General features: G+C 48.1%; 1 protein-coding gene across 1 annotated transcript; it reads right to left on the bottom strand.

The window, feature by feature from the left end:
• Positions 1 to 453: 453 nt before the first annotated feature.
• LOC136678749 (putative solute carrier family 22 member 31) lies at positions 454 to 17,966 on the bottom strand. The gene is made up of 9 exons (XM_066656877.1): positions 17,549 to 17,966; positions 12,735 to 12,838; positions 11,672 to 11,826; positions 7,847 to 8,015; positions 6,179 to 6,324; positions 4,731 to 4,839; positions 4,037 to 4,251; positions 3,102 to 3,213; positions 454 to 2,964 (listed from the first exon to the last, which is right to left on the bottom strand). The coding sequence occupies exons 1-9, from the start codon at positions 17,951 to 17,953 to the stop codon at positions 2,532 to 2,534; spliced, it is 1,848 nt and encodes a 615-aa protein (XP_066512974.1). The 5' UTR covers positions 17,954 to 17,966; the 3' UTR covers positions 454 to 2,531.
• Positions 17,967 to 19,611: the final 1,645 nt, after the last annotated feature.

Below are 19,611 nucleotides of genomic sequence, written 5' to 3'. Positions count from 1 at the left end.
TCTTAACACACACGTTTTATATATAGGGGTGTGTGTGTGTGTGTGTGTGTGTGTGTGTTCACTGGACAGAGACAATGGGGGGTGTTCCACAAAGCAGGATTACTCAGTTAGCCAGCTATCTTAAGCCTAAATTTGAGGACTGTCCAATAGGAATCTCCTTCAGCTCCGTTCCTATTGGACAGGCTGGGCTTTGGGCTTAGGTTACCTGGCTAACTAAGGAACACCCCCAGTATGAGTGAGAGAGAGAGAGCTAGTAACACACACCACCACAACCCTTTGACTGAGTGAGTGACTGAGTGAGTGACTGGGTGAGTGTGTGATGAGCTGGTGTCTTGTCCAGGGTGTGTTCCTTCCTTGAATTGATAATTATTTGAAGTATATTCATATCTGAGAAACTGAGACGGGGCCAATGCACAAGTCTGAGAATCTACAAATAGAGATTTTATTGCATTTATGTACAAACATATTACAAAAATAAAACCAGTTCCCAGGCTTCACAAGCGTTCTCCAAAAAAACAAAACAAACAAAAGCTTCACAGTTGGAAAAGAGGAGGAAGAAGGAGAAACACATCCCTGAAGTGACATCCATACGTTACAACAGTGATTCTCACATCCTTCAGCGCTCCTCAGACCACAGCAAACATCACATGGGAACACAACAAAGCGCCAAAAGTTTGCGGACACCATTCGCCCAGTGTTTCTTCTGCATTCACGGAAATCAACAGGTAGTTAGCCCTCTTTCTTGGAAGGCATTTACTCTACGCGTTGGAACATAGCTGTAAGGATTTGATTGTGTTCACCCACCAACAGCAATGAGGTCAGGTACTGATGGTGGAGACTTAGTTCTGGATCATCAATTCTACACCAGCTCACCTCAAAGGTCCAGAGAACAGCTCCACTGCTGCGTAGCCCAACGTGGGAGGGTTGTACACCCCTCTATCCAACACTCGACAGTGGGAACGATGACCTGAGCTAATTCAGAGCACCCCGTTCTATATTTTTAGCGCTTTTCTTGTGTGGAAATCTTAAAAATTACTCATAAAATGGGCGTCTACAAACTTCTGGACACAGAAACATGGAGATTGGAGATGTCGGACCATGCCCACTGGGTCCAGATGTTCACACAGTGTGAGCTGCAGCTGTGTTTTAAATGAAGAGAACGGACATGGCTCGGCTTTGAAAGGAATGACGATCAAAATGACAGTGGGGTGTATTCGAGCACCTTTCAGTGAGATCAAGGCTAAATAAAGGACAAACCGGTCACAAGGCATGACTTAACGAGAGCCATGAGACTGAGTGGCTAAGTGGATAGGGACCAGCTCTCAAGTGACCCTTGAGCATTACGTTACCGAAGCTTTACCGTCAGTCAGAGACATGACACTGAGAGAAGAGGTGTTCTCCCACAGCACAAACATAAAGAATCAGGTGTCACCCACACATCTTCACAAAGGTGGGGCTCAGAAAACAGGGACCTCACCTTCTCCGAACATACACCATCACTTTTAAAAGGGCAGCTCCACCTCCTGCCCAAGTCAGGCTCGTTTACAGTGAGGTGTGATAGGAACCAGACGTCAGAGGAGCGTGACGCCGTGTGATGGACTGGGGCTCTGTACGCGGTGTGATCTGGACTCGGAGCAACCCTGAATACGTGATTAAAGAGGATGATCGAGGTAATGTGTACGTTCAATGGTAGTTTGGATATGAAATATATTTTTACCCATGATTCCGATCTCCACCAATGGAAAGAAATCGGAGCCCGTAATTTTCCCTACAACCAACTATTTCAATTCAGTCTTTGTTTACATTTCTGATCTAACGCCTGAGGCCACCTACCACCACACAAGTGTCAGTAAACACATTAGCAAAGGTGTGTACACTAGGGGGAATTAAATATTAAAGGGAAAGAAGAAAAAAAGAGGCACTTCACGACATTGAAGCTGCTAAAGAAGAGGCTTCTATTTGCCAGGGTCCTCAAAACATCCTACTGCTGGGAAAACAAGTTACAACCAGCTCATTTGACCAATCACAGGCGAGCGTTGGTGAAGACAGCCGTTCAGAAGTGACTGCTCTTTCCTAAACAGCTTATCAGAGGGAAACAACAGGAGCTCAGCTTCTTTCATGGCGTTTGATTGACATGTTCGTCTCAGTCTGTGTCCACAATCATTGAGGGAATACAGACGTGCCGTGTTGCCTTCTAAGGATTATAAACACTGCCCTGCATTAAAGCGATCTTCCTTTAGACGCGTGGCTGGGGCTGAGGCTGAGGCTGAGGTGAGCAGCTCGTAGCGGGAACTGCGACATTCACGGTTTTGGCGAAATCTTCTCCACTGAGCCGCTAAGGAGCCCATATTTTTAATAAAAGTTAAATAAAATAAACGGTGCGCGTGGTGTCGTCGTCCACTTCGTTGGCAATGATTCTGAAGTCTCAAAATATCAGTAAACTTTGCATTGATGCTGTAACACAGTGTTTAGTGTCATTTGACGGTTTCTGAAAAGCATTAAAAGTCTCTAAGCGGAGCGGTGCGGCTCTGCTATGAAGACTGGTCTTGTCCTGTTTGTGTGGTGCTATTACTGGGCAGCAGTGGCGTTTGGGACGGGACGGCGATCTTGTAGGGCACAGAATCTTTGGACAGCATCTTCCTGGTGGCGCTGACGAGGCGGGAGTAGTTGTCGGGGTTATACTCTGAGGCAGGTTGCCTCGTTCGCAGCAGGGGCAGGTTGTCCCTCTCTGTGCGGGACAGGAAGAGAGGAGGACGTCTCAGCCTCTCTCCGTCCTTCAGGGAGTCCGGCAGGGCTTTGCGCTTGCTCTCGGGCAGCAGCATGATGCAGAGAACGGACAGGATGGCGAAGGAGGCAAAAACCACGTGGTGCAGGAAGTAGCCGCCGTTGTTCTGCAGCTCCATCACAGACGAGGCCGCCATGCCCACAGACCCCGCCGCCATCACCAGACCCAGAGCTCCACCTCTGAGACGGTCAGAGAGAGAGAGAGAGAGAAACACAGACATTACAGCAGACTGAGACAATGGGGTTTGATTGTGAGATGTCGCTGTAGGCTCTACAGATTGTAGCCCTCTTAAAATGAGTGTTCAAGTGCAGCTTACCGCAGTACGGTGGGCATGACCTCACTGGCGAAAAACACACTGAGCATGGCCAGGGCCTGAGAGGAGAGGAGCCCCAGGAGTGAGAGCATCAGCACCAGCACCCCTTTCAGGTCTGAGGAGGAACAGGGAAGAGGCAAACATGTTTATATCAAGGGTTTCCTTGATGTACTAGATGTTTAAAGGTTTGTAGACACTTTCCTGTACCTTAATGTGCACCATAGAATAACACTGACCAATACACAGGGATGTTCTAACGTGACTATTGCCGCTTTTCCACTGCATGGTACAGACTCTACTCTACTCAACTCTACTCAGCTCTGCTTACTTTTTGGTGCCTGGGACCTGGTGTGTTTGCCATCACCACAGCCCCCGCACCTGAAATGTAGCCAATGGAAACCACAACAACGGCGGCGGTAACGTTAAGCAGTGTTTACTCATGGTGTATCGGCGTGTTGTTGTTGTTTGGGACTGAACACAGCTCCGTCATCAGTTCAGACAGATCAGTAGAGTTTGTTTCTTCCTTGTTGCAGCGTCCAGCTCTCGCTGGATTCTTTCGTCGGCCACCGATCCAAGGAGCGTTTGAACCTCTTCAAAAGACCACGGCGTCAAAACAAACGTGATCTCTGCTGCAGCTGGAGATTTTACAGATGGAGAGTTGGTGCTGGTCGTCTGCGCTGTGTGGCGTAGAGTGACGACTCTCTCTGGACAATCAGCGCTCTGCAAGGTTTACACGCCACGGTTTAGTCCCTACTCGACTCGCTCTGAACCACGAGAGAACAGCCGCTAAACAAGAACCCGCTTCCAGAACCAGGGCCAGGACACGAATTGTTTAATAGAACACCAAACAAGTAGTTGAGTAGTTTAAGTACGATGCAATGGTATGAAAGAGTGTCCAGTGATAGGAGTGTGATGCGTTAAGGTCTGAATGCTCTTACACTGAGTGAGGGCCAGCAGCAGCAGTGAGGTCAGGCCTGTGACGATGGCGGAGAGCAGTAAGATCCCTCTGCGGCCCACTCGGTCCACAAACACGCACAGGAACACGCACGCCAGCGCTCCGGTCAGCACACGCAGGAAATAGCCGAAGTAAAACTTCGGAGAGTAGAGGTGGATGTTGCGGGTGAAGCTGTACTGGATCCCTGTCCCAATGAAGCTGAGGAGCAGGGAAAGAAACACCATTAAACACAGGTAAACAACCTCCTCACATACAGCTCTGTGGAAATGTGTATTGATCTTATTGATTGGAAAAGAAGATGAGGCTTTGCTGTTACATACATATTACACAAGAAGGTCAGGGGTTACAGAGGCTCCTTTAAACAGAAACTTACAAGAGATTCGCTAATCTCTTGTAAGTGTGGTCGAGCTCTTTGTGGTTTTACAAATACAGACAGTAGTCAATCTGTTGCTCTGCATACTTTATTAGCCCCCTTTCACCCTGTGAACCCTCGGATTTCTGCTCAGTGCTTTACTTAACATTACAACTCAAACAGGCCATTAATAGTCAGTGTTAACATTCACCCCTGGGTTTGTCCAAACAAGTCATCACAGGTAGCCCAGGTATTTGGTAAACCAAGGCACGCAGTATCTTATGAAGTGTGTGTACCCAGGTGTAGCGCTTCTATGGCAACTCACAGGGTAAACGCCAAGATGAGGCAGTTCCTCCAGATGACTCTGGTATGCCGGAGCTCGAGGGCGTGATGGAACTGAGGCTGGGGATCGTCTGGGAAACTCACGTCAATCTCTGCACGATGGAAAACGAGAGGAGAGTAGAGTTTAATAAAATCAAATAAGTGAAAGGCAGAACTGCAGCAGCCACTTAATTCACCAATTTTGGTGCAGCCTGCATTCCTGACCACATTAACATCCTCCAGCAGAGCGGAGGTCAAATCTGTCCATGGAGGATCTTTTAAAAAGACTCTTTCACTGTCCCTGACAGAGCTGGATCTTCACTAATGCAATTTCTGTCAACAATTTGGAACATTTTGCCGGCATTAAGAAGCACAGAGGACAACGCATCAATGCATAGCAGCTGGGGAAAGCTGGAATTAACATTTCTCTTTCTGTTCCACTCTCTCTCCCTCTCTTTCTCATATTACTAATGCCCCACTGGTGCAGAGGGCTGACTGGCATCAGGAAGCATCCACAATAATATTTTTTTCTTAGCAACTGCCAAAGGAAAGCTCTTTTATATGTGAATCACACAGAACTGAGTCATACTCAATAGCTTCTTAAGTCACACGTAATTTATCACAGGGAAAAAAGTCACAAGACTCAGTCGAAACTCAGCGATGGACAGCTTAGATTAACATGGAACAGGTCCAAAGGTGAAGACCAAAAAGGAATGATTACATAGGCCGTGTCAGAACAATCCACAACAGTTTTAAACCAATGACACCTTCATGTTCATTCATTCATATGTCCATCCACCTCCCGGTCGAGGGAGCAGTGGGTCCAGAGACAACTCAGAATGTGTGGGGGGCAAGGAGAAAATACACTATGGACAGGGTCCATCACAGGGCACCACACACTCACCCAGTCACTCACACACACACCTGTGGATAGTTTCACACTCACACACTCACACACACACCTATGTACAGTTTCACACACTCACGCAGTCACTCACACACTCACCCAATAACTCACACACACTCACCTGTGGACAGTTTCACACACTCACCCAGTCACTCACACACCTGTGGACAGTGTCACACACTCACCCAGTCACTCACACACTCACCCAGTCACTCACACACCTGTGGCCAGTTTCACACACTCACCCAGTCACTCAAACCTGTGGACAATGTCACACACTCACTCTGTCACTCACACACTCACACCTGTGGAGAGTTTCACATACTCACCCAGTCATTCTCACACTTACCCAGTCACTCACACCTGTGGACAATGTCACACACTCACTCTGTCACTCACCCAGTCACACCTGTGGACAGTTTCACACACTCACACTGTGGGATACGACCTGTAGGGGGCTGTATTCACAGGGACTTTGGCTACAAATGTGCACATGGTGAATTAAAGGGCTAAAATGGACAGAGACAGAAAAGACATATTGGTACCTGTCAGGAGCGTCTCAGCGGGGTAGATCTCATCTCTCATATGCACTCCATTCCGCAGGGAGAACATCTGAAGGCATTTCTTGGCCTGAGGAATCTGATACGTGGCCAGGAGCCAGCGAGGAGACTCGGGGAATACAGACGCCCAGCTGAAACACACCAGTGTACAATCCATTAAACACTGAACATACAGAGTCAGACAGAATGTGGTCCGGATTCATTTGGATACATAGCCCCTTTCATGCAATGTGGTCATTCACAGTGCTTTACAAACGAGAAATACATAGATAACATGTGGGAATGTGGGAGAATAGAAATACGACAGGAAATTAAAATAAAAAGACTTAATACGGTGAAACAAATGTTAGACAATATTCTCAGGATAAAGTTGTGTTTAGATGTAATTAGTTTAGGATACGGTTGGGTTCGGGGAACACTACTGGATTGGAACAGAAATTGGTGAGAATACTAAACTGGGACAGACTTATAGTATAGTGTTTAAAGGCCTAACTCACAAGTGTAATCAAAAAACACTTTTTATAAAACTCAGATGTTTCCTCACCATTTGCTAACTGTCTGTTTGTGCGCTCAAAACTGATCTAAAGTGTTTACAAAGCCCCAGTGTCTGTAAATGATTGAAAACACAAACTGGCTTGGTCTGATAGAGTCAGTGAGTGAGGTGAGGTAGTGAGTGAGGAAATGAGTAAGGTGAGGTAATGAGGTAGTGAGTGAGATAGTGAGTGAGACAGTGAGGTAGTGAGTGAGGTGAGGTAATGAGGTAGTGAGTGAGATAGTGAGTGAGGTGAGGTAATGAGGTAGTGAGTGAGATAGTGAGGTAATGAGGTAGTGAGTGAGATAGTGAGGTAGTGAGTGAGGTGAGGTAATGAGGTAGTGAGTGAGATAGTGAGGTAGTGAGTGAGGTGAGGTAATGAGGTAGTGAGTGAGATAGTGAGGTAGTGAGTGAGGTGAGGTAATGAGGTAGTGAGTGAGATAGTGAGGTAGTGAGTGAGGTGAGGTAATGAGGTAGTGAGTGAGATAGTGAGGTAGTGAGTGAGGTGAGGTAATGAGGTAGTGAGTGAGGAGTGAGGTAGTGAGTGAGATAGTGAGGTAGTGAGTGAGGTGAGGTAATGAGTGAGATAGTGAGGTAGTGAGTCAGTCTCTCTCTCTCTCTCTCTCTCTCTCTCTCTCTCTCTCTCTCTCTCTCGGAGTTGTTTAAGACTATGAACAGAACTCAAAACATTGAAAAGCATGAACCAAGATGAGGATATTGCTCTATTTCTAACCACTTAAGGTGGAACTGTCTCCAAACTCGGGAGATGGCTAACTGCATTACAGACAGTTCTACAAAACTAAACATCTCTAGTTATAAATACGTTTCTGTGGTAATTCAGTGAATAAAAACGTATAGATGAGTTAAATTTCATCAGTTGTTTTTTCCCCTTAAACATACAGTTCCACCTTAAAAGACAGTTTAGAGCTGAATTTTCCCACAATCGTAGACGTTCCCTTTAATCAAGACAAGCTCAAACTCTAAGCTTGGTGCTTGAGCAGGGAATATTTTTACAGTTCCATGCGCACAGACACACATCACTCTCCAAAATCAGACTCGACAAATCGACCGTGTATTACGGTGTGTGTGAACATCTGACTGATCTGAAACGTCTGACTGACCACCAGTAGGAGAGCAGCAGCAGCAGCGGCAGGGTAGCCACGGCCTGAAGAATCGGCCAATCACCACACAGCACGGCCAAACCCGGCAACAGCAGCTCCGCAAAAATGGTGAAGAAACAACTGACCATGGAGATCATCAACCTGTGAGGAGGATCACACAGCTCCAGACCTGAGAGAGAGAGAGAGAGTCACTGATCAGTAAACAAAGTCATTCAAGCTGTACAATGAAAAACAAGTCAGTGCAGTGAAAGATTTCTGCTTTTTTAAATTACGATATAAATATCTGGAGATTTTCAGCAGAACACATGGATTTGTGGACCCTGGTGTTCACAGGGTCCACACTCCTCACAGACAGTCACCCGGAGGAAACCCACGCAGACACAGGGAGAACACAGCACACTCCTCACAGACAGTCACCCGGAGGAAACCCACGCAGACACAGAGAGAACGCACCACACTCCTCACAGACAGTCACCCGGAGGAAACCCACGCAGACACAGAGAGAACGCACCACACTCCTCACAGACAGTCACCCGGAGGAAACCCACGCAGACACAGAGAGAACGCACCACACTCCTCACAGACAGTCACCCGGAGGAAACCCACGCAGACACAGGGAGAACACAGCACACTCCTCACAGACAGTCACCCGGAGGAAACCCACGCAGACACAGAGAGAACGCACCACACTCCTCACAGACAGTCACCCGGAGGAAACCCACGCAGACACAGAGAGAACGCACCACACTCCTCACAGACAGTCACCCGGAGGAAACCCACGCAGACACAGAGAGAACGCACCACACTCCTCACAGACAGTCACCCGGAGGAAACCCACGCAGACACAGGGAGAACACAGCACACTCCTCACAGACAGTCACCCGGAGGAAACCCACGCAGACACAGAGAGAACGCACCACACTCCTCACAGAAATGCCCATGTCAGGTAATAAAACTTCAGTAATGCAGATCTAAGAGGGAGTAGGGTTTAAACTCTTCAGACGTCTGGTTCCTATCAGCATCACCACTGTTTTCAGAACACCACACTATTCACAGTCAACTTGTTTATATCTCAATCATTTAATTAAGAGGAACTGGAGGAATTCTCCTTTACTTTAAACACAGTGCTGAGTTACGGAGAGGTGACCTCTGCCTGGTTCACAGGGTCCTCAGAGCTTCCCAAAACACCTGAGTCGCCTCATCTCCAGGGAGGAATCTACGGCTCTTTCTAGTCTCCTATAGAGAGAACAGGAAAGAGAGACTTCTCTTCCTCCCACAGCTCTCCATCCTATTATTGTTCTGAAACGCTGGCTGTGAATCAGAAAAACCGAGGCTGTAAATCCAGCGAAGGTCAGTTCTTCCCTCATTTTCTACATGGACTGAGTGTTGTGACCTCTGAGGAATCTAGTGTTCACTGGGAGTGTGTGTGTGTGTTTTGAGATTCCTTCTGATCCTGTAACACTCTGCACCATCCACGCCTACACACTTTAGGAAAACACAGTCTCCCACACTGCCTTCAACCAACCAACCAACCAACCAACCAACCCCCCCCTACACACACACACACTTTAGAACACAGATGGGATTCCTGGGCTGTTTGTGAGAAAGCACAGTACAAAGATTTCCCTCAGCAGCTTTTCCTCTATGAGTTAACAATTATTAACTAACACACACACACACATACACACACTACAACAATCACAGGAAGAACAGTAGGAAAAACACCAGTTTCCCACAATGGAAAACCCAGGGAAGGACCCGGCGGACCTCGTTTAGAGTCTGTTTTACCTCCAGACCCCAGACCAGAGGCAGAGCAGCGGGGTCCTTTGATTTCTAAGAGAATGTGGATTTAGAAAGACGAGTATAAATCAGGAATGTGTGTATGGGCTCATTCTGATGTTTGAGCACCTAAATGTGTCGACACGACTAAAAAGTGCTTACACAATCTGTGTCACTGTTATATCACTGTCTCATTCTGTTTGTGTGTGATCAGTGTGTATCAGTGTGGGTTAGAGTGTGATAGTATGTGTTCATGTGTTTTTACTGTGTGTTTAGTGTGTGTGTGTGTGTGTGTGTGTGTGTGTGTGTGTGTGTGTGTTTACTGTGTGTTAGTGTGTGTTTAGTGGGTTAGTGTGTGTGTGTGTGTCAGTGTGTGATAGTATGTGTTCATGTTTTCTTACTGTGTGTTTGCTGTTTTAGTGTGTGTTTAGTGGGTTAGTGTGTGTGTGTGTGTCAGTGTGTGATAGTATGTGTTCATGTTTTCTTACTGTGTGTTTGCTGTTTTAGTGTGTGTTTAGTGGGTTAGTGTGTGTGCTAGTTGTGTTAGAGTGTGTGTGATGTGTTTGGTGTGTGTGTTTGCTGTTTTATAGTGTGTGTTATAGTGTATGTTTAGTGGGTTAGTGTGTGTGTGTGTGTGTGTGTGTGTATTTGCTGTATTGTCTTGATGTTCTTTGTGCTGCTGTAACCAAACATTTTCTCTTAGGAATCAGTAAAATCACCTGTCTGTCTATTTGTCTGTCTGTCTTTCTACCTCATGCTGACTATTCTGTGCATGTGTGCACTTTAATGTGGGAAACTGGAGCCCGCCAACCCACACACTGTGAAACAAGACCACCCAGTCAGCTTTCTTTTACTTTCTATTGCACTAAATCCAGGTTTGCTTTCATACGGTAAAGCCCCGGCACTTCCACGAACCAGGCTCCGAGGTCAGGATGCAGTGGGCTCCCGTGTCCTGGAGGACACTAAAAACCGGAACCCTGGCCTCACCGAGATATTAACGGAAAGCATTTCGTAACCGAGCACACACCTGAGCACTGTCAATCATGTCTCACTTTCTATTTACAGAAGGGAACCCCCCAGAAAACAGGGCAGGGGGTTTCTGCAGATCAGGCCTGCCCTCGATACACGGGGTTTTTAATAATTCTTCAATCTGTTTCTGCATGATTTTGTTCAAACAAACAACACAAACAACAGGCAGGAAGTAAGAGTGACATAAAGAGGGAGTAACATAAAAACAGAAGCTTCCTGTTCTGCGTGCCACACTGGATAAATATAAACACAAATACCCTCCTCCAAACACACAAGGGCACTTCAGAGGGCTCATATCCTGCACTGTCCAGTCCAGTCACGAACTAAACCTAAAAACCTAGTCCATTTTTTAACATTAAACCCTTTACCACCTTCCTTTTACATATTGAAACGTACCTGGTGTTTACAGACAAACTCTAACGCTCCTCTTTCTATTTCTTTCTGTGATATGGGCCCTTTAACATTTCTTTGCTCACATGATCTTAATTGTTTTATAAGCAACAGGAATGCAGCCAGTCAGGGACAGTTATCTACCACAATGAAGACCACAAGACCAGCCTGTCAGTTTTCTAAACACATCTGAAAACACGGGATAAAACGAGCCTGCACTGATTCTGACGTCTAGTGCCTAGACTTTAGAATGGCCCCGTCCCCTCGTCTGAGAGAGCGAAAAGACGAGGGTAAACTCAGCAAAACAGACACAACGAGCGCGGAGAAATAAGAGCACTGAGTAAAAACGGAGAAGAAAGAGAACAGAGTGAAAACGGCTAAAAACCAGAGCTTCTGCTCCTCGCTCCTCACTGCTGTGCGCTCGGGGTCGGGGTGAACAGCGAGCGGCTCATTATCATTTAAAGGAACAGGTGCTGAAAGCGGGCGTTCTGAACAGGGGCTGTTTACACAGGGGGAGAACACCGCACACATTGCGCTTGGACACGGAGCATATTGTAACAGACGGCCAGTTAGTCAGGGTCGTAATGTCCAGAGTTTTGAGTCAGATGCAGAGGTCACATGACTCACGGGAGATATAAGAGGAGAGAAAAACTCCAGCGAGGACGCTGCCTTGACACAGACGGAGCAGCTGGAAGGCCACAGGGCTGTTGGACAGACACACGGCCACTCCCAGCAAACCGGACAAAGACACGGACATCAGCAGAGCTCGCCGACGACCCAACCTGAAAAACACACAGGGACAGGTACAGGTACGACATCAGAACGATTCAGAACATCGTCGAGATCAAGAGAAATGTTGCTGTCACTCTGAAGGTCAGTCACGGGTGGCCACCAGCGTTCGCTCCAGCTGTTGATGGGGAATCTGTTGTTTTGATACTTATTAATGGGGCAGTGGTGAGTTCATTCATTTATTTTTTGACCACAGTGATCGTGGTGGGTCCAGAGCGGACCTGGAACCCGTGGGGAGACCCTGGACAGATCACTAGTCCATCACAGAGCATCACACACTCACCCTGTCACTCACGCCTGTGGACAGTTTCACGCTCACCCAGTCACTCACACACTCACCCAGTCACTCACACCTGTGGACATTTTCACACACTCACCCTGTCACTCACACACTCACCCAGTCACTCACACCTGTGGACATTTTCACACACTCACCCAGTCACTCACACACTCACCCAGTCACTCAGACCTGTGGACATTTTCACACACTCACCCTGTCACTCACACCTGTGGGCAGTTTCACACACTCACCCTGTCACTCACACCTGTGGGCAGTTTCACACACTCACCCAGTCACTCACACACTCACCCAGTCACTCACACCTGTGGACAGTTTCACACATTCACCCAGTCACTCACACCTGTGGACAGTTTCACACACTCACCCAGTCACTCACACACTCACCCAGTCACTCACACCTGTGGACAGTTTCACACATTCACCCAGTCACTCACACCTGTGGACAGTTTCACACACTCACACTCACCCTGTCACTCACACACTCACCCAGTTTTTACATCAGGGAATATATATAAAACACATTACACAAACAAACCCATCTCCAATTAACAATTAAAGATTTATTCGTTCAAATAACTCAATAATTCGTGAAAAACTCACCAATCACAAACAGCGCCGAGGAAAATGTAGCCCAGGATCCAACCAGTCATGAAGCAGATGTGCTGCAGAGGAATCTTCCAGTAGTTTCCACAAACCAGGTTCCACTGTTCACACATGAGCAGAGAGAGAGAGACACACACACAGAGAGAGAGAGAGAGAGAGAGAGAGAGAGAGAGAAACAGAGAGAGAGAGAGAGAGAGAGAGAGAGAGACAGAGAGAGAGAGAGAGAAAGAGAGAGAGAAACAGATAGATAGAGAGAGAGAGAGAAAGAGAGAGAGAAACAGATAGATTTTTCCTAAGAACAAAATCTTAACTTTCAATCTTGCAGTATTTCGGTCAAAAGAGATTACACCCTGGAGGGGGCGCCAGTCCTCCACAGGGCGACACACACACACACACACACACACTTTTGAGTCTCCAATCCACCTACAAACGTGTGTTTTTGGAGCGTGGGAGGAAACCGGAGCACCTGGAGGAAACCCACACGGACACACGGAGAACACACCACACTCCTCACAAACAGTCACCCGGAGGAAACCCACGCAGACACAGGGAGAACACACCACACTCCTCACAGACAGTCACCCAGAGGAAACCCACGCAGACACAGGGAGAACACACCACACTCCTCACAGACAATCACCTGGAGGAAACCCACGCAAACACAAGGAGAACACACCACACTCCTCACAGACAGTCACCCGGAGTCACTTTCTTCCATCACTTCCATTCAATTTCTCACATGTCCAAGTTACAGTGTCTTTCACCTTTTCACCAAAACTTTTAACATAGCAACAACCTAACCACTAACAACAACACCATAGTTACCACCTAGCAACACTAGCAACCAACACCTACACCATAGCTACACCTCAGCAACTAACATTTATAGCTCAGCCACACATTAGCAACACCATAGCAACCACAGTCTAGCAAACAGCCAAGCAGGAAATAGGAACCATTTAAGCGCTGTGTTTCCTTTGGGAAATGCACTTTCTAGTTATTATCTCTCTCTCCCTCTCTCCTTTCTTTTTCTATGTCCTTCTGCCCCCACTATTTCTCTCTTGCATCCTTGTTTTCTTTTCCAATCCTATTTCTCTCTGTTTGTTTCTCTCTCTCTCTCTCTCTCTCTCTATCCATCCCTCCCTCCCTCTCTCTCTGGAAATACAGGACCTGGCCCTGTTTAAATTCCACAGACGTCACACGGAGGGAAACACGGAGGGAAACACGGTTGTTGAGTCAAGGCTTCAGGAAAAAAGTCCAGGGGGCTGTGGTCTTCCTGTGGGGGACACAGCAGACAGCGCACTCTGCCCTGACTCACGGACACCGCCGCGTGGACATCAGTAACGTCCGAACATTACAACGACGATGTAATGACAACACTGACCCACAGCACATTTCATCACACACAGAGCGTCGAGATCCTGCTGCTCTGGATTTAGAGCGACACAGACAAAGCTGTGCTTAATTCTGCAAACCACAAAAGATCCTAGAAAATTCCTTAAAGAACCCACAAGGGAACAAAGTTCTGGAATCAAAATACCACCAGTGATCTGACTGCTCTTACTTTCTCAGTTTATGCTGTTGTCATATTACTTTGCTCTTGTTTTCTGTGTGTTTTTTTTTGCTGGGTTCTCTTACCCCTCCACTTCTGCTCTCTCCATTATTGCTCTGTTCTCTTATTCTTTTTCTCTGCTCTTGTTTTCTCCATTCTTGCTCAGTTGTCTTATTGCTTCTTTCTTGATTTCTTAAGTCTCGTATTTCTCAGTTATTTTGCCAGGCTCAATTTTCATCTGCTCTCGTATTTCTCCTCACTCATTTTCTCAGATTTGGCTCAGTTCTCATCTTTCTCCATTGTTGCTAGGCTCACTTATTTCTCCTCATATTTTTCTTCAACTTTGCTCACCTCTTATTTCACTGTTGATGTTTTCTCTATTTTGGCTCATTTCTATTATTTCTCAGCTCTTGTTTTCTCCATCAAAACTGAGTGTGATCTGTTGGTTCACAGGGCTGCCTTTAAGGAACACTACAGTGAAATGTTCCCTAGAGAACCGAAGGTGGTTGTTCTAAGGCCTCGATCTGAAGAACACACTTTGGCAGCTGTATTTCTAGGAGCTTGTTTACGTCTGCTGTAATGTTGCAGAACAATAAGAGAGTGGAACGATGTTGTGAGCGCTGACGGAGCCAGAGGGCTTTCACTGCTCAGTGTTTACAGTCTGGGTGGAGTTCACCTTCACGGACAGAGGACACGAGCTGAAATGTGGAACGGCTCCATCTGTAATCAGTGCTGGAAGGACACGGCTCAGTTCTGGCCCCAGGCGTCCAGGTCCAAAACAAAGCAAAACATTACAACTGGAGCTTTTCCACAAAGCAGTGTTTATCAAGGAGTTACTGAGAAGTTAAACCCAGGTTTGAGGAATATCTCTCAGCTTCTTTCCAGAGAGAAACACACACACACACACACACACACACACAGAGGCAGACAGACAGACACACACACACACAGAGGCAGACAGACAGACACACACACACACAGAGGCAGACAGACAGACACACACACAGAGGCAGACAGACAGACACACACACACACAGAGGCAGACAGACAGACACACACACACACAGAGGCAGACAGACAGACACACACACACAGAGGCAGACAGACAGACAGACACACACAGAGGCAGACAGACAGACAGACACACACAGAGGCAGACAGACAGACAGACACACACAGAGGCAGACAGACAGACATACAGTGAGGCAGACAGACAAACAGAAAGACACAGAGGCAGACAGACAGACACACACACAGAGGCAGACAGACAAACAGAAAGACAGAGGCAGACAGACAGACACACACACAGAGGCAGACAAACAGACACACACACAGAGGCAGACAGACAGACACACACACAGAGGCAGACAGACAGACATACAGTGAGGCAGACAGACAAACAGAAAGACACAGAGGCAGACAGACAGACACACACACAGATGCAGACAGACAGACACACACACACACAGATGCAGACAGACAGACACACACACACACACACACAGATGCAGACAGACAGACACACACACACACACACACAGATGCAGACAGACAGACACACACACACACAGATGCAGACAGACAGACACACACACACACACAGATGCAGACATACAGACACACACACACAGAGGCAGACAGACAGACACACACACACACACAGAGGCAGACAGACAGACACACACACACACAGAGGCAGACAGACAGACATACAGTGAGGCAGAAAGACACAGAGGCAGACAGACAGACACACACACACAGACGCAGACAGACACACACACACACACACACACAGATGCAGACAGACAGACACACACACAGATGCAGACAGGCAGACACACACACAGAGGCAGACAGGCAGACACACACAGAGGCAGACAGACAGACACACACACAGAGGCAGACAGACAGACACACACACAGAGGCAGACAGACAGACACACACACAGAGGCAGACAGACAGACACACACACAGAGGCAGACAGACAGACACACACACAGAGGCAGACAGACAGACACACACACAGAGGCAGACAGACAGACACACAGAGGCAGACAGACAGACACACAGAGGCAGACAGACAGACACACACAGAGGCAGACAGACACACACAGAGGCAGACAGACAGACACACACACAGAGGCAGACAGACAGACACACACACAGAGGCAGACAGACAGACACACACAGAGGCAGACAGACAGACACACACACAGAGGCAGACAGACAGACACACACAGAGGCAGACAGACAGACACACACAGAGGCAGACAGACAGACACACACAGAGGCAGACAGACAGACACACACAGAGGCAGACAGACAGACACACACACACAGAGGCAGACAGACAGACACACACACAGAGGCAGACAGACACACACACAGAGGCAGACAGACACACACACACACACACACACACACACAGAGGCAGACAGACAGACACACACACAGAGGCAGACAGACAGACACACACAGAGGCAGACAGACAGACACACAGAGGCAGACAGACAGACACACACAGAGGCAGACAGACACACACACAGAGGCAGACAGACAGACACACACACAGAGGCAGACAGACAGACAGACACACACACAGAGGCAGACAGACAGACACACACAGAGGCAGACAGACAGACACACACAGAGGCAGACAGACAGACACACACAGAGGCAGACAGACAGACACACACACAGAGGCAGACAGACAGACACACACAGAGGCAGACAGACAGACACACAGAGGCAGACAGACAGACACACACAGAGGCAGACAGACACACACACAGAGGCAGACAGACAGACACACACACAGAGGCAGACAGACAGACAGACACACACACAGAGGCAGACAGACAGACACACACAGAGGCAGACAGACAGACACACACAGAGGCAGACAGACAGACACACACACAGAGGCAGACAGACAGACACACACACAGAGGCAGACAGACAGACACACACAGAGGCAGACAGACAGACACACACAGAGGCAGACAGACAGACACACACAGAGGCAGACAGACAGACACACACACAGAGGCAGACAGACAGACACACACAGAGGCAGACAGACAGACACACACACACACACACACACAGAGGCAGACAGACAGACACACACACACACACACACACAGAGGCAGACAGACAGACAGACACACACACAGAGGCAGACAGACAGACACACACACACACACACACAGAGGCAGACAGAAGAAGACACACACACACACAGACAAGTACACACACCTCAGTAACGAAGTTGCTGTGGAGTCCGGCGGGTTTGCTGTAGGTCCAGCCCCTCGTGCACGGCACCGTGTCCCTGTGCGCGCTCTCGGTGAGGTCGCTGAAGTCGCTAAGGTTCCGCCGGTACCGGTACAGCTCGCAGTGGCTCAGCCCGGAGCTCGAGCCGTTATCGCGAGGCACCGAGAGCTCGAGCAGCGCGCGCGCGGAGAGGTTCGCGAGCAGAGAGGCCGAGGGCAGCAGCGCCGGGTCCGGTTCACAGTGAAACGAGTCCGGGACCTGGGTGAAGAACACGTCGCAGAACAGGTTCAGAGACACGGCGAAGCTCGGGAACCAGCTGAAGAGCGCGAGGACCCGGTTATAGCGCCCGAACCCGCCGATCTGCGGCAGGACCTTCCCCTCGAACTCCATCCTCTCTCTCACACAGCACACACTCTCACACTCAGTCTACAGAGGGGAAAGACACACCCCCGCGCTGGGATTGGCTAGAAGTTCAGTCCGGGACTACCAGGACGAGAAAGACACGCCCCCTCGATGATGATTGGCTGGCATCATCAGTTCATAACTAAATACTGACTAACAGCCCACAGCAAAACCCCTCATTTCTGGCCAAACTCTCACTGTCCATTCCCTCAGCTCTGATCACAGACTATAGTACATCTGTTGCTCTGCATACTTTATTGCACCACCCCCCATTCTTCAGTGCTCAGGACCCCCACAGAGCAGGTGTGATGTGGTGGTGGATCATTCTCAGCGCTGCAGTGACACTGACGTGGTGGTGGTGTGTTAGTGTGTGTTGTGCTGGTGTAGAGTGGATCAGACACAGCAGTGCTGCTGGAGTTTTTAAACCCCTGTGTCCACTCTGTGAGACACTCCTCCCTCGTTGGTCCACCTAGATGTAGAGTCAGAGACAGTAGCTCATCTGTCGCTGCACAGTGTGTGTCGCTCGTCCTCTAGTCCTTCATCAGTGACACACTGACACACAGCTCCAGGGTCCTGGGTTCAAACCTCCCCTCCGGGTGACTGTCTGTGAGGAGTGTGGTGTGTTCTCTCTGTGTCTGCGTGGGTTTCCTCCGGGTGACTGTCTGTGAGGAGTGTGGTGTGTTCTCTCTGTGTCTGCGTGGGTTTCCTCCGGGTGACTGTCTGTGAGGAGTGTAGTGTGTTCTCTCTGTGTCTGCGTGGGTTTCCTCCGGGTGACTGTCTGTGAGGAGTGTGGTGTGTTCTCCCTGTGTCTGCGTGGGTTTCCTCCGGGTGACTGTCTGTGAGGAGTGTGGTGTGTTCTCTCTGTGTCTGCGTGGGTTTCCTCCGGGTGACTGTCTGTGAGGAGTGTGGTGTGTTCTCCCTGTGTCCGCGTGGGTTTCCTCCGGGTGACTGTCTGTGAGGAGTGTGGTGTGTTCTCCCTGTGTCTGCGTGGGTTTGATGGGTCCTGATCAGGACGAAGTGCTACTAGAAGATGAATAAATTAAATTAATGTGTGTGTGTGTGTTCACTGCCACTGGTGAGTTAAATACAGTGGCAAACGTTTACTTTACTTCTGTTCAATGTCATTAAAGTCATTGATGTTGTGTAAATTCAAGTTCATTTACAGAGAGTCTTGTCTTAAATAAAAGGCTACACCAAAACTGCTTAGGGTTTTAATTTATTTATTTTTTGTGAAATGTAAATGCTTCCCCCTGGTGGCTATTTTCTGAAACTACAACCTATTTAGACTGGTTTTAATTCACAGCAGTTTTACACAACAAAGCTGCAGGAGGAAAAACAAAAGGCACCTCATCTAAGTTTATACACGCTGTCAGTCACCCATATTTTAAACTATTGTCAGAAAAGGAATGGGCGACACATCCGTTCTCAACTTGCTCGTATTCCTGGTGTGGGCCACGGTGTGTGTCCCATCTCCTCAGGGGGAGTTTAAAAGGCTACAACAATCCCTTACACAGCAAGTGTCCGTTTGTTAAGAACAATTCGTCCTGCCCCCGATGTGACTCACTCTTCTCCTTTAACTTCACGTTTTACCCCACGCTACAAAACTCACATGTAATTCACCGACACAGACTTACACACGAACCCCT

This window comes from Hoplias malabaricus, chromosome Y (assembly GCF_029633855.1).
Source record: "Hoplias malabaricus isolate fHopMal1 chromosome Y, fHopMal1.hap1, whole genome shotgun sequence".
NCBI classification, from domain to species: Eukaryota; Metazoa; Chordata; class Actinopteri; order Characiformes; family Erythrinidae; genus Hoplias; species Hoplias malabaricus.
This window is presented reverse-complemented; position numbering and strand designations above follow the sequence as displayed.